The sequence below is a fragment of the Microtus oregoni genome, unplaced genomic scaffold (assembly GCF_018167655.1).
Source record: "Microtus oregoni isolate MIOR12 unplaced genomic scaffold, Mior012 000006F_ref0000085, whole genome shotgun sequence".
NCBI lineage: Eukaryota > Metazoa > Chordata > Mammalia > Rodentia > Cricetidae > Microtus > Microtus oregoni.
In genome coordinates, this window is record NW_024543065.1 from 40,067,274 (window position 1) to 40,083,068 (window position 15,795).

Sequence of the window (15,795 nt, forward strand, 5' to 3'; positions counted from 1 at the left end):
AGATGGGGAGAGAAAAGGTAGAAGGGAAGGAGGGGGGACTTGGGAAACAGGAGAATTGGGATAAAGGAAAGGTGGATAGGGGAGCACGGAACCACATTTCTTCGTTAAGGGAGCCACTTTAGGGTGGGCAAGAGACTTGACCCTAGAGGTGCTCCCTAGTGCCCAAGATGAGGTTCCCAGTTAGTTCCTTGGGCAGCTGAGGATTGGGAACCTGAAATGACCCTATCCTAGAGCAATAATGACGAATATCTTGCATATCATCATAGAATCTTCATCTGGTGATGGATAGAGATAGAGACAGAGACCCACACAGGAGTACTGGACTGAGCTCCCAAGGTCCCAAGGAGGAGCAGAAGGAGGGAGAACATGAGCAAAGAATTCGGGACCACGAGCCGTGCATCCACCCACTGAGACAGTGGAGCTGATCTACGGGGAGCTCACGAAGGCCAGCTGGACTGTGACCGAAAAAGCATGGGATAAAACCGGACTCTCTGAACATGGCGAACAATGAGGGCTGATGAGACACCAAGGACAATGGCAGGGGGTTTTGATCCTACTTAATGTGCTGGCTTTGTGGGAGCCTAGCCAGTTTGGATGTTCACCTTCCTAGATATGGATGGAGGGGGGAGGACCTAGGACTTACCACAGGGCAGGGAACCCGGACTGTTCTGTGGACTGGAGAGGGGGGGGGAGGAGTGGGGGGAGGGGGAGAAGGGTGGGAGGAGGGGGAGAAGGGTGGGAGGAGGGGAAGGGAAATGGGAGGCTGGGAGGAGGTGGAAACTTGTTTTTTTGTTTATGTTTTTTTTTCTTCTTTTCGCAATAAAAAAAAAGAAATTTATTTATTTTATACTACGTGAGTTTTTGGGGTTTCTTATTATGTGACCATCTGAGTTTCTTGGAAGCCAGAAAAGGGCATCTAATTCATTTAGTTATTGTTATTAGCTGGTGTAAATTTCAAGATATGTGGATTGGAAAGTGAACTTATCTTTTCTGAGATATTCATTCATGATTTTAAATGCTGAGATATCTCTCCATCTTACTCAGTAGTCTTTCTATTCCTCTCTCTTTCTCTCTCTCTCTCCTAAATTCTACTTTTCTCACTCCCCAGATGTACCAGGATTCTCTTTTCTGCCCCCAGAGAGGGAAATTAGTTTGATCATCTGCAAACATTCACTCACTTAACTACAAGCTTTCTCTTTTCTCTTACATTTGAAGTCAAACATTCTTTATGATACCAAAAGAATTGCTGGGACTTTATTTCAACTGTTATTGTACATTAGAGAAAGTAAGGAACACATCCCCTTTGTACTAATGTCCATGCATAAGGTCTTATAGTCTGAGTAGAATATTATAGGTCACAATGTATAGAAAAGAGGTATATGTGATACTTCTGGGCATCTTCATAAGAAGAAACAATGAGAATCACTAGCTAATGTATATAGCTTGCATTTTATTGTAATATGTAGATCTGCATCAACACTACAGCTGTCAGTTAGAATTTATGAAATGTGTATTCGGGAAAAAATGTTTTCTCCCTTAATTTTTGAAGAGAATTTCTCTCTGGTCTTAACAAAATTATGTAGCACTTGGGAACAAAGATGCATCCCAGTAGGCCTGCACTGGAAATCAGAATGGATAAGACCTCCACAACCACCATGACCTTGCCCTTGGTGCTGTGGTAGACTGGGATAAATGTGACCCAGACACTGCAGAACAACAGCATGCTGAAGGTCAGCAACTTGGCTTCATTGAATGTATCAGGGAGATTCCTGGCCAAGAAAGCCACAATGAAGCTTGCTAAGGCAAGGGAGCCATGGTATCCCAAGACACAGTAGAATGCAGTCTCTGAGCCCTTGTTGCACACAATGATGATTTGGCCATGCTCAGAGTTTGCATCATTATCAATAAAGGGAGGAGAAAGTTGCAGCCAGATTGCACAGAGAATAATTTGGATGAAAGTACAGATGGCAATGATGTAGTTGGGTGCCCCTCGAAGCAGGAAGGATCTTATCCTTTTTTCAGGGGCTGTGACTTTGAAAGCAAGCAGCACAGTCACTGTTTTGGCCAACACGGTAGAAACTGCCACAGTGAATACAACTCCAAATGTGACTTGCTGTAGGATACAGGTAGCTGAGTTGGGATGCCCAATGAAGAGCAAGGGACACAGGAAACTAAAGATGAGTGAGATAAGCAAGATGTAGGTGAGATTTCGGTTGTTGGCCTTCACAATGGGAGTGTCACGATGCTTCACAAAGACCCTAAGAACCACAGCTGTGAATGCAGAGAGAAATAAGGCCATTAAGGCAAGAGCCATCCCCATGGGGTCTTTGTAGTTCAGAAAGACCACAGCTTTTGGAATGCACTGGTTCTGTTCTCTGTTGGCATACTGGTCCTCTGGACACCTCAGACATTTATCCACATCTGATGGAGAAAGGATAGTATGATTAGTGCAACTGTAACCATTTATTGACAAGGTATTTCAGTTAAGTGTGTTGAAGAAACATTGCAATATCTGTATTTCTTGCTGATGATATAGTTGAAGGACACTGCTAAATAGCAATGTTTCCATTTCATAATATGCATTATCATTTTGGGGAGTGATATCAAGCAATACCTATGTTTTCTATTTAACTAATTGTTGATGATGCCATTTGTTAAGTTATCAGAAAACACTGCTGTAGGGTAATGCTCTTGTACTGTGTAAAGATTTGTTCTTTCTATGGATTTAATGAAACATTGATTGATCAGTAGCCAGGCAGAAAGTATAGGTAGGCAACCTACCTATACTTGAGGAAAGACTCATTCTGCAGTCACCAGCCAGACACAGATGAAGCAAGATGAGAATGCTTTCCTGAATAAGATACCAAACCTAATGGTTAAACATAGATAATGGCCAGATGATGGTGACATATGCCTTTAATCCTAGCAATGGGGAGGCAGAGGCAGGTGGATCTCTGTGAGTTTGAGGCCCACCACATCTACAAAAGCTAGTTCCAGATCATACTCCAAAGCTACACAGAAAAACCCTGTCTTTAAAAACAAGACAAAACAAGCATAGACTAAAATTATAGGTTAATTTAAGTTGTAAAAGCTAGCTAATAATAAGCCTGAGCTAATAGGCCAACCAGTTTATAATTAATATAAGCCTCTGTGTGTTTTATTGGGAATGAATGGCTACGTGACCAGGTAGTACAGAAACTTCCATCTACAAATCACAAATATTTTCAGTACATTATTAGCATGAAAGAATAGTCTGAATTCTGTCAATTATATTTTAAATAAATGCTGTTTGGCCAGTAGCCATGCAGGAAGTATGGGCAGGACAACTAGAGAGAAAGTAGAGGTAGGTCAAGGAATTCTGGGAAGAAGGAAGCCCATTCCTCTGTAGTCCTTTCCCTGACCAGAGAAAAAGAAAGATGTGACTGCCTCACTGAAAAAGGTACTGAGCCTTGTGACTAATATAGACAAGAATAATAGGCTAATACAAGTTATAAGATTTAATAAGAAGCCTGCGCTAATGAGTTAATAAGTATATAACTAATGTAGACCTCTGTGTGAACTACCTTGGGACTTAATGACTGTGAGAAACCAGCAGGACAGAAACCCTGACAACACATTTTGAATGCTATGATGAAATGACTTAAACTGGTTAATAGACAGAGGTTAAAAAATTAACCATTGTATGGCATAGAGAGTATTTGAATGAATACTCTGCCTGAAATAGATGGAGACTGTGTCTTCTCTTGGGACAAGTCATGTGATATGTTTTCTAGTTTGAATTCACCAGCCCAAACACATTGACATAGAAACAACACTAAACAGACTCTGTAAGGACCCTTGGAGTTAGCACATAACACACCAATACCAAGTACTCAACCAAAAGGAGAATGATTTGCCCCAGGGGACCGTAGGTAGGGCATGAGAGAAAACAAACAGAAAATGGAAAATGGAGAAGGGGAAAGCAACAAGAGAGAGTCTATTTTTATTATGTAGGATGAGAGGCAATAGGAAAGAAAAATTATCTAACTTCATTTTTATTTTAATTTTTTGAGACAGGGTTTCTAAGTAGCTATGAAGCCAGTTCTGGAGTTCACTGTGGAGACAAGGCTGAGCTTGAACTCATACAGATCTGCCTGCCTCTGCCTCCTGAGTGCTTAAATTAAAGACTTGTACCACTACGGGTCAGCTCTACCTGCCATTTTTATGTAGCCAACTCTAAACAAATAATCATTTGACTAATATGGGCTGTGTAGAAGACAACACAAATTTGGGTAAATATGGCTAATTGCTTTCATAGGAAACCATTTTAATCTTCTAATTCTAACACTATTAACTGTGTGATAAATATAAAAATATTGATTTAAAGGACTGTGTATATTCTAGATCATGTGCCACATGTATCCACACTTCCCTCGATCTCAAATCACTTTGATTCTTTGAAAACAGTGTCTCTGGATATTGCTTTAAGGCTTCTGTTTACTAGGTAACAGTGTCTGATAATTTTACAAGTAATGGTTTCCCCTCCTCATTAATCTTACAGAGGACTTGGATGTGAATCCTACCATATACATAACTGAATTTAATGGATCTGATGCCATATTCTGCTCCAAATTGATTCCTGCTTGTACATGATGCCTATAAACTCACACATACAATGACACATACAGTACAGATATATAAATAGAAAAAAATTATTGAAGATTCACAACAGGAATCAAATCTACATGTTGTTTCAGAGGAGATTAATCACTATTAAAGACAATGTCTAGAATTCCCTCACACTGTAGTTTGATAATCAAAACTGTTTCTTTGAGAAACAACCATCTACCATGAATTTTCACTGAGTCAAAAATTATGTACTAGTATAACGTGGTTACCAAAAGTGACATTGGTTATGGTCATAGTCCTATATAAACTAATTTGGACAAGTGGTATATTTTATTTCTGCAGTGACCTTTTAGAACCTTTGGTTATTCTAGTGTGTTTGGGAGAGAATGATCTATGTGAAGGATTTATCTCAATAGCAAACACTTACTTGTCTCATTAGAAACTTCATTTTGTGGGCAAGAGCTACAATCAAAACAGCAGGCTTCCATTCCCTCCTGCCGGAATTTTCTGAATCCAGAGCCACAATCAGTACTGCACACAGAGGGTGGCATCTGAGGAAAACAGGCACATGCTGGTATCAGGAATTTTATCTACTCCTATAACTATATTATACTATCATGTTGAAATATTGATGATTATTTTATAAGCACCAAATGAGTAACCACATTAATGAGATTTAAAACACCAGGCATGTGAATGCATACAAACAAACTGATGTAAAGTTAAGTAGCTTCTCAATCTTAGAAATTTAGGAAGAAGAATGGGTGGTTATTTGCTGTGGGCAAACACCATGGAGCTTGCAAACTGGTTTTTCAACTTATTTTTTATCACCTTTAATAAAAGTACATTATAAAGTTAAAGTGAACCTTAACTGAAATATTTCTCTCCATTAGTCTAGCCTGCTGTCAAATTATTTAAGCATTTTATTAATGGGTAATTGATGTAGGACTGCCTGGCCCACTGCAGGCAGTGCTGTCCTAGACAGGGCTGGATGAGAATTCAAGCACAGAAAGCCAGTAAGCAATGTATCGTCACACTCTATCCTTTACTTGCAGACTCCAAGTTCCTGCCTTGTCATCCCTTTACTGTAACCTGTGAGCTAAATCAAATCTGCTCCTCACTTTGACTATGGTTAGTGTTTAATCACAGCAACAGCACTGAAAGTTAGGATGAATGGAGACCTGAAGCAGGGTCGCTAGCTCTTCAAATCTCAGATAGCACACATGAACTCAAAAAGTAGCACAACAAAGCATGACAGAGTGTAAAGAGAAACAGAGCCTCATAGGAAGAGCATTGTGCATGTGTGGTGAGGACGTGCTGAACTCATGTGTATTGAGCTGGAAGGTGGAGTGTTTCCTGATGTGAAACTGCTTTACAAAGACTGCAAATACTCGGGCCATCTGAGTAAAGGTTAGATTATTTTAAAGTTAATTGGGGGATTTCTTAAATATTAAAATAGAAACCTTTGTATAATCAAAAGCCTGGTGATAGAGATCTATATACTGCTTTAGATAGCTGCCAATGGTTGGGGACTCACTTTGCATACTTTGTTCAATATTAAGTTCTGTTTGAAAATCACATTGTCTCCTATGTGTGGGCTCCTTCATGGTCTCCATAGTATGATTAACTACAAATCCTACTTTTTCTTGAAACTGGGTCTCAATTTGTAGTGTTAGTAGACCTCAACTCCCTATATAGTATATTTTAACTTTGCACACAGAGATCTTCCTCTCCTCCCTTCTGAATGCAGGGAATGAAGGGTCATGCTACCAGTGGGCACATTTCTTCCCTTCTTTACTTTTTTTTAGTATAATAATGGGTTCTTTATCTAGCGGTAGACTAGATAACTGCACAAGCAGGGAATAGAAACTGAAACCATCATCTGAGAGGGGGGGACTGCACAGGCTTTATGTCTACACTTATAGTACAAGAGTACCAAGTGGGCTGGTATCTTAAAGGCTACTGGCTGAAGGAGTTTCCACAGTGTCTTATAACTGAGTAGAATTACAAGATGCTATAATTGGAACATATGGAAATCGCCAGAATAAATGCAGGAAGGCTGCCCAGTTTCTGTTTGTTTGTTCACTTCTTCAGACAGCTGATGCTTACAGATACCACATTGCACCAAAGTATGTATGTGCAGGGTTTCTCTGCAGAAAGAGATGTTTTCTCAAGTACAGGGGTAATAGAAGATATTGGATTTTATGAGTAAGTGAAGTCACAGAAATTATTTCCTTCTTGCATCAGAAAGAGAATAACTGCCATGGACCAGCTCAGGGGAGCCACTCAGACTGTGGGAGAAGCAGGGTCTTGGTAATCAGGAAGGCATGAGGTCAGTGAATGACAGACAGACAAAACACAAGAGTGGTTGGAATCTGCTGCGATTTTACTGAATTCATGTTTTCATTATATAGTATTCAAACAAAGAACAAATCAGAAGGTCATATACCATCATTTGGCACAAAGAAAGCTTTTTTTAGTCACATCGGTGATTTTTAAGAAAAGCATATTATCAGGAACAGATGTTAGACAAAAAACATCCTTTGAAGAGGAACTCTTGTCCCTGGGAACGTAAACCTCAGACAAGTGGTTTAATCTTATCTAACAATAGAAAGTTATTGTCTCATTATTGCTATCATGGCCCTTCATCTTTCTAACCCTTCCTTTATCTCATCTAGTGAACAAATATGCCTAATCAGCTCTCTGCACCTGCTGAAATATACTTTTTGGTACCTTCTTATGCAGCAGACACCATGGGGGTTGAGATCTAGCAAACTTGTACATAAAGTTCAAAATATAATATAACACTCTTTGTCCATCAAAATTAACCCATATATTCCCTTGTTCATCATACACCCTGTGTATGAAAAGGGTTCTGCTGTAGTCTCATACATTCCCATACTGTAGTTCCCTATCCCAGAGCTGTTCCTGAAGAGATAATCCTCGTTTTGTAGATATATAGAATATCATTATTAAAAGAGATTGTGCAAAGCCTATATCCTGCATAGCCAGCTAATCAAAAAACCCATCTATGCCTCAGCGGTGGCTAATACCTGGCCATCTGCCATTGACCTCCAGGAAGCCTAGTCCCATAGGACACATAGCTCCCATCCAGCATAATGACGTATGTCATATCACACAGATGACACTGGAGATGGTGTGGCAAATAACCTTTTTTATTATTATTATTTTATTAATTAAAAAAATACTTATCCAATTTCCCACTTCCTCTCCTCCTCCCATACCCTCAAACACAATCTCCCTGCCACCCCTCTTCATCTTAGGAGAGGGCAAGGCACCCTGCCCTGTAGGAAGTCCAAGGCCCTCCCCACTAGATCCAGGCTGAGCAAGGCATACATCCAAATAGAGTAGAATCACAAAAAGCCAGTACATGCAGTAGAAATAATTCCAGTGCCTTTGTCATTGGCCCCTCAGTCTGCCCCAACTGTCAACCACATTCAGAGGGACTAGTTTGAACACATGCTCATTCATTCACAGTCCAATTGGAGTTAGTAGGTTCCCATTACCTCAGACACAATGTCTCAGTGGGTGAACCACTTATGGTCTTGACTTCCTTGCTCATACTCTCATTCCTTCCAATATTCAACTGGATCTTGGGAGCTCAGTTCAATGCTCCAATGTGGGACTTTGTCTTTGTTTCCATCTGTTATTAGATGAAGGTACTATGATGATATTTAGGATAATCATCAGTCTGACTACAGGGCAAGACCAGTTCAGACATCCTCTCTATTGCTTAGTGTCTTAGCTGGGGTCATCCTTGTAGATTCCTGGGCATTTTTACAGGTTTATTGCTAACCCCAAAAAGGCTCCCTCAATCAAGATATCTCTTTCCTTTCTCTCACTATCCTTCCTCCATTTTGTCTATCCCATTCCCCCAAGTTTTCCCCAGCCCTCCTCCGCTTGCTTCTACCACCTTCCCCCCTGCCCCCAAATTTTGTCAGGCAATGCTTCCAATTTCCAGGTGGATCTATATATGTTTCACTTTTGATTCACCTTATTACTTAGCTTCTCTAGGATCATGAACTATAGGCTCAATGTCCATTGTTTACGGCTAGTATCTACTAATGAGTGAGTAACATACCATATTCATTTTGGGGGTATGGGTTATCTCACTCAAGATAGTGTTTTCTAATTCTGTCCATTTGCATGCAAAATTTAAGATGTCATTGTTTTTGCCACTGAGTAGTACTCTAATATGCCATACTTTCTTTATCCATTCTTCAGTTGAGGGGCATCCAGGTTGTTTCCAGGTTCTGGCTATTACAAATAATGCTGCTATGAACATAGTTGAACAAATGCATATGTAGTATGATTGAGCATCTTTTGGATATATTCCCAAGAGTGGTATTACTGGATCCTGAGGTAGTTTGACTTCCAATTTTCTGAGAAACTGCCAAATTGATTTCCAAGTGGTTGGACAGGTTTGCATTCCCACAAGCAATGGATGAGTGTTCCCCTTATTCCACATCCTCTCCAGCATAAGCTATCATTGCTGTTTTTGATCTTACCCATTCTGATAGTTGTAAAATGATATCTCAGAGTATTTTTCTGATAGCTAAGGAAGTTGAACATTAAGGATCTTTTGACCAATTGAAATTCCTCTGTTGAGAATTCTCTGTTTAATTCAGTACCCCATTTTTAATTAATGTCTAATTTCTTGAGTTCTTTATATATTTTGGAGAACACTCCTTCGTCTGATGTGGGAGGTGAAGATCTTCTCCCATTCAGTAGGTTGTCTTTTTGTCTTATTGACTGTGTCCTTTGCTTTTTGGAAGCTTCTCAGTTTCAGGAGGTCCCATTTATTCATCATTACTCTTATTGTATGTGCTACAGGGTTATACTTGGGAAGTTGTCTCCTGTGCCCATGCATTGCAGGCTACTTTCCCACGTTCTCTTCTATCAGGTTCAGTGTGGTCAGATTTATATTGAGGTCTTTAATCCATTTGGATGTGAGTTTTGTGCATAGTGATAGATAAGGATCTATTTTCATTCTTCTACAGGTTGACATCCAGTTATGCCAGCACCATTTGTTGAAGATGCTTTCTTTTTTCCATTGTATAATTTTAGCTCCTTTGTCAAAAATTAGGTGTTCATAGATGTCTGGAGTAATATCTGGGTCTTCAATTCAATTTCATTGGTCAACAGCTCTGCTTTTATGCCAATACCAAACTGTTTTCATTACTGCAGCTCTGTAATAGAGTTTGATGTCTACGATTGTAATGCCTCTGGAAGTTCCTTTATTGTATAGGATTGTTTTGGCTATCCTAGGGTTTTTTGTTTTTCCATATGAAGTTAACTATATCTCTCAAAATCTGTGAAGAAATTTGTTGGGATTTTGATAGGGATTGCATTGAATGTATAGATTGCTTTTGGTAGGATTGCCATTTTTACTATGTTGATCCTTATGGGAGATCATTCCATTTTCTGGTATCTTCTTCAATTTCTTTCTTCAAAGACTTAAAGTTCTTGTCAAATAGGTCTTTCACTTCTTTTTTTTTAATTGAGAAAATTTGGTTAGTGTTACACTAAGACACTTTATGTGATTTGTGGCTATTGTGAAAGATGAGGTTTCTGATTTCCCTCTCCACTTCTTATCCCTCTCGACTTCTTTATTCTTTGTATATAAGAGGGCTACTGATTTTTTGGAGTTGATCTTGTATCCTGCCACACCACTGAATGTATTTATCAGCTCTGGAGTTCTCTTGTAGGGTTTTTGGTGTCACTTATGTACACTATCATATCATCTGCAAATAACAAAAGTTTGACTTCTTCCTTTACAGTTTGAATACCCTTAATCTCCTTATGTTGTCTTGTTGCTATTAATCAAACTTCAAGCACTATGTTAAAGGAATACACAGACAGTGGACAGCCTTGTCTTGTTCCTGATTTTTGTGGAATTGCTATGATATTTCTCTCCATTAAATTTTATGTTATCTGTTGGCTTGTTGTGTATTGCTTTTATTATATTTAGATATGATCCTTTTATCCCTAATCTCTCCAAGACCTTTATCATGAAGGGATGGGTTGAATTTTGTCAAATGCTTTTTTGGCATCTAATGAAATGATCATATATTTTTTCTTTCAGTTTATTTATATGATGGATTACATTGATAGATTTTCATATGTTGAACTAGCCCTGCATCTCTGGGATAAAGCCTACTTGATTATAATGGATAACTTTTTGATGTATAGTTGGATTCAGTTTGTCAGTATTTTATTGAGAATTTTTGCATCAATGTTCATGAGTGAGATTGTCCTTGGTTTAGTCTTTGTGTGGTTTTGGTATCAGGGTAACAGTAGCTTCATAAAAAGAGTTTGGCAATGATTCTTCTGTTTCTGTTATGTGGAACACATTGAGCAGTATAGTTATTAGCTCTTCTTGGAAGTTCTGGTAGAATTCTGTCCTAAACTATCCAGCCCTGCACTTTTTTTTGGTTGGGAAGTTTTTGAGGACATCTACTTCCTTGTGACTACAGCTTCTCTTACTTTGCTCATCTGTTCTTGATTTAATTTTGGCATATGGTATCTTTTTTTTTTAAAAAAAAGTCCACTTCTTTTACATTTTTCAGTTTTGTGGAGAACAGGCTTTTCTATTAAGACCTCATGTTTGTCTGACTTTCATCAGTGTCTGTTGTTATGTCTTCATTTTCATTTCTAATTTTGTTAATTTGGATGTTCTCTCCTTGCCTTTTTATTACTTTGGATAAAGGTTTGTCAATCTTGTCGATTTTCTCAATTTTTCATTGATTGTTTGTATTCTGTGTTTCTATTTTGGTGATTTCAGTGTTCAGTTTTATTATTTCCAGTCCTCTACTGCTCCTGAGTGAGTCTCCTTTCTTTGCCTAGAACTTTCAGATGTGCTGTTAATTTGCTAATGTGAGCTTTTTACATTTTCTTTATGTGGGCACATAGTTCTATGAACTTTCCTATTAACACAGTTTTCATAGTGTCCCATAGGTTTGGATATGTTGTGTGTGCATTTTCATTAAATTCAAGGAAGACATTAATTTCTTCCCTTATTTGTTTATTTCTTCCTTGGCCCGGGGAGAGGGGGTTCAGTTTCCATGAGTTTATAGGCTTTCTGGGAGTAGTATTGTTGTTAAATTCTAACATTACTCCATGGTGATCTGATAAGACACAGGTGACTACTCAAAATTTTTGTATCTGTGGAGGCTTGCTTTGTTACCGAGTATGTGATCAATTTTAGAGAAGGTTACATGAGGTGCAAAGAAAAAGGTATATACTTTCCTATTTGGGTGGAATGTTCTATGGATGTCTGTTAAATCCATTTGAATCATTACATCTGTTAGTTCTCTTATTTTTGTGTTAAGTTTCTGTCTGTTTGTCCTGTTCATTGGTGACAGAGGAGTGTTGAAATCTCCTACTATTAGTTTGTGGGGTTTGATGTATGATTTAAGTTTTAGTAATGTTTCTTTTACATATATGAGTACTCTTGTATTAGGGGCAGAGATAGTCAGGATTGAGCCTTTATCTTTATGAATTGTTCCTCTTATGAGTATAAAGTGTCCGTCTCCATTTCTTCTGGTTGATTTTAGATTGAAATCAATTTTGTTAGGTATTAGAATAGCCACACCCACTTGTTTCTTAGGTTCATTTGATAGGCAAAGATTTTCCCAACCCTTTACTCTGAGGTAGTGTCTTTGAGATTGAGGTGAGTTTCTTGTAAACAGCAGAATGCTGGATCCTGTTTATGTATCCATTCTTTTAACCTGTGCCTTTTTATATGTGAATTGAGTCCATTGATATTAAGTGATATTAAAACCAGTGGTTGTTAACTCCAGTTATCTTTCAGTAGTAGTGTGTGTGTTTCCCTTCTAGGGTTGTGTTGGTGGAGGGTTACCAGATTTTTGTGTTATTGTGGGTGCTGTTAGCTTCCTTGGGTTGAAGTTTTCCTTCTAGTACTTTCTGTAAGGGTGGGTTTGTGGATACATACTGTTTAAATCTGTTTTTGTTATGGAATATCTTCTTTTCTCCATCAAGGGTAAATGAAAGCTTTGCTGGGTATAGTAGTCTGTGCTTGCATCTATGGTCTCTTAGTGTCTGCAACACATCTATCCAAGACCTTCTGGCTTTCATGGTTTCCATTGAGAAGTCGGGTGTAATTTTGATAGGTTTACCTTTCTATGTTACTTGACCTTTTTCCTTTGTAACTCTTAAAATTCTTTCTTTATTCTGTATGTTTTGTGTTTTGATTATGATATGATGAGGGGAATTTTTTGATCCAGCCTATTTGGTGTTCTGTAATCTTCTTGTACCTTCAGAGGGATATCCTTCATAAGGTTAGGAAAGTTTTCTTCTATAATATTGTTGAATATATTTTCTATGCCTTTGAGTTGAAGCTGTTTTCCTTCTTCTACCCCTATAATTCTTAAATTTGGTCTTTTCATGGTATCTCAGATTTGCAGAATGTTTGTTGGATTTAATGTTTTCTTTGACCAGTGAGTCTATTTCTTCTACAGTATCTTCAGTGCCTGAGTTTCTTTCTTCTGTCTCTTGTATTCTGTTGGTTATTCTTGTCTCTGCAGTTCCTGTTTGTTTACCCAGATTTTCCATATCCAGCTTTCCTTCAGTTTGTGTTTCTTTATTACATCTATTTTGGTCTTCAAGTGTTGAACTGTTTCCTTCACCTGTTTGATTGCTTTTTCTTGCTTTTCTTGGGTATCTTTGAGGGATTTATTAATTTCTTCTAACTTTTTGCTTATCTTCTCTTCCATTTCTTTAAGGGAGTTTTTCATTTTCTCTTTAAAAATCTCCATCATTTTCACAAAGTTACTTTTAAAGTTGTTTTCTTCTACTTCTTCTGGGTTAGGATGATCAAGTCCTCTTGTTGAGTGTCCACTGGATTCTGGTGTTATCATATTGTTTTTTAGAATGTTTGAGAAATTCTTGCATTGACACCCACCCATCTCTTCCTTCAAATGAGGCCAGCAGGCAGTGTTGCAGGATTCCAAGAACCTTTCAGGCAAAAAGGCAGGCTTGGGGGCAGGGTGGTTTGGGGAAATCCCACCAGCAGGAGCATTCCTTGCTGGCAGGCCAGAAAAACCAGGGAATTTGGGAGGAGCCCCTGGGTTCTGCCCAACTGGTAATGTCCTAGAGAGTGGGGCTTCCAGCTGTCTGGCTTTGTGGCTGCTTATTCACCTCTCTGGACCCTTAGCATTGGAGCAGGCTGTGTTGCAGGGTTCCAAGGACCTTGTGGGCAAAAAGGCTGGCTTGGGAGCAGGGTGCGTTAGGGTTTTTAAAAAAAGCCCAACAGCAGGAACACAGCCTGCTGGATGGCCAGAAAAGCTTAAGGAGTTGGGGATAAAAATTTTAGGAACAGGGAATTGAAGGGGATGTATCTGACATTTTTAAGGTGGATCTTTCAATTTGGCTCCCTGGAACTCACAAAAGTTCTTTAGGCTTGTGAAAACAGAACTTTTTAGACATATACATTGTATAAACAGTAGCATGTTTATGTCAGAATGACTATGGCAGTTATTTTTGCACAATGAAAAGTATTTTTAAGACTATGGAAGGCAGCATGAGAGAGAAATTTGATAACTTATATTTGTGATTTGCTGAAATTTGTTCTTTTAAACTTACAAAACTTCTCAGCTTTCAAACTACATTGGAGATCTTTGAGAAGGATAAAATTTTGCTTAAGTTATTGATTTAAAAACAGAGAACTTGCCAACCCTAAAGTGGCTTTAAAAAAAACAGAGAACTTACTTGGTTGGCACCTAGAGCTACCCTTCAGGGTCCTCTGTGGTTTCTGAGGGTCATATTTACCTTTTGCTGTTTATCACAGGACCTACCAGGCTCCAGAAGATCCTGTGGACTAAGAAATCTGTAGGAAGACAAGCCTACCTTTACCTAAGCAGCTAGGCTGTCGATTCCAGCGATTCTCTTGATGTCAGGTGATTTTCAGTTTATATGAAAGGCAGTATTGCCCAGTGGTTGTTGCAGTAAATTGCGGATGGACGTTGTTGTGTGCCCATTTGTCTTCTGTCTTCTTTGGAGGAAACAGAGTGCTTCTAGGAGCCAAACTGTCTCTTTTTGTTACAAAAAGTTTTTTAATAGTCAAATATTTAAATACCATCTTCTCCAAATCTCTGAGCAGTATAATTACAGTATAGAATCTGCCTGGAGGGCTGGGTCTGAGCTTGACTGTACTGGCTCTCAACTTAACAGGTTAGATTGACACTCATAAAAAGACAGAAAGAAGAAAAAGCTGCTTACAATAGAAGGTTAATGGCAGAACTGACAATAGTAGAGAACAGCTTAATATATTTTAAATGAGGGTTGGATTAAATATAAAGTATTTTTGTAAGAGACTTAAAAGTACATGCCAGTTTAAAACATGAGACATTGTTTTTGTAGTCTAAAATGAGATGCAACAAACAATTATAACATTAAGCATAGGTGAATGTAAGTTACATGTATGAACATACACAGAGAGTAAACAGGAATTGGGCAAAGTGGATACTTTTGGTTGGCCCTACCAAAGGCATGCCACTGCACAAAACACACATATAACAGAGCCAGCATGAGGAATTCAGAGACAAAAACATATGTAAACTGGAGGACAAGGTAGGGTATACCTCAGTAAAGATGGCAGGACTTGGTCACCTGAACTGGCTCTCAGTTAAGATTGTGGTAGGGTCACCCATGTAACAGCGTTAACACTGGGAAACCAGGCAGGGAATTCCTCAGTAAAGATGACAGAACTTAATTACCTGACCTGGCTCTTTGCCAAGATGGCAACAAAGTCACCTGATCCCAGTCAAAATGACAACAGTCACATGTTGTATGGAAAAGCCACTCAGTTATAATGGTGGTGAAGTCATCTGACGTTAGTCAAAATGGAAGTAGTCACATGTTATATGGAAAAGCCACTCAGTTATAATGGTGGTGAAGTCATCTGACCTTAGGCAAAATGGAAGTAGCCACATGTTGTATGGAAAAGCCACAATTTTTGAGCTGTAAAAATTTTAAGCTTAATAAGAGAGACCTAGAGGCATGACCTGCCCTGTGGCTGACCCACCATGCCACAAGCTGCAGAGGGGAACAAAAGGCTGGAATTGAAAAAGCTGCCTCATTGATTCAACCATTGATAGTTGGCAGCACTAGCAGTGGCAGGGACAGTCTGAGGAAACTCTTTTCATT

At 38.8% G+C, this 15,795-nt stretch overlaps 1 protein-coding gene across 1 annotated transcript in view; it reads right to left on the reverse strand.

Moving 5' to 3' along the window:
* Positions 1 to 1,492: 1,492 nt before the first annotated feature.
* LOC121449795 (vomeronasal type-2 receptor 116-like) overlaps positions 1,493 to 15,795 on the reverse strand; it is a 46,930-nt gene continuing 32,627 nt past the window's right edge. Inside the window, 2 exon segments of the mRNA XM_041654471.1 lie at positions 1,493 to 2,421; positions 5,036 to 5,159. Of these exon segments, the coding sequence (XP_041510405.1) occupies positions 1,493 to 2,421; positions 5,036 to 5,159 (1,053 nt within the window).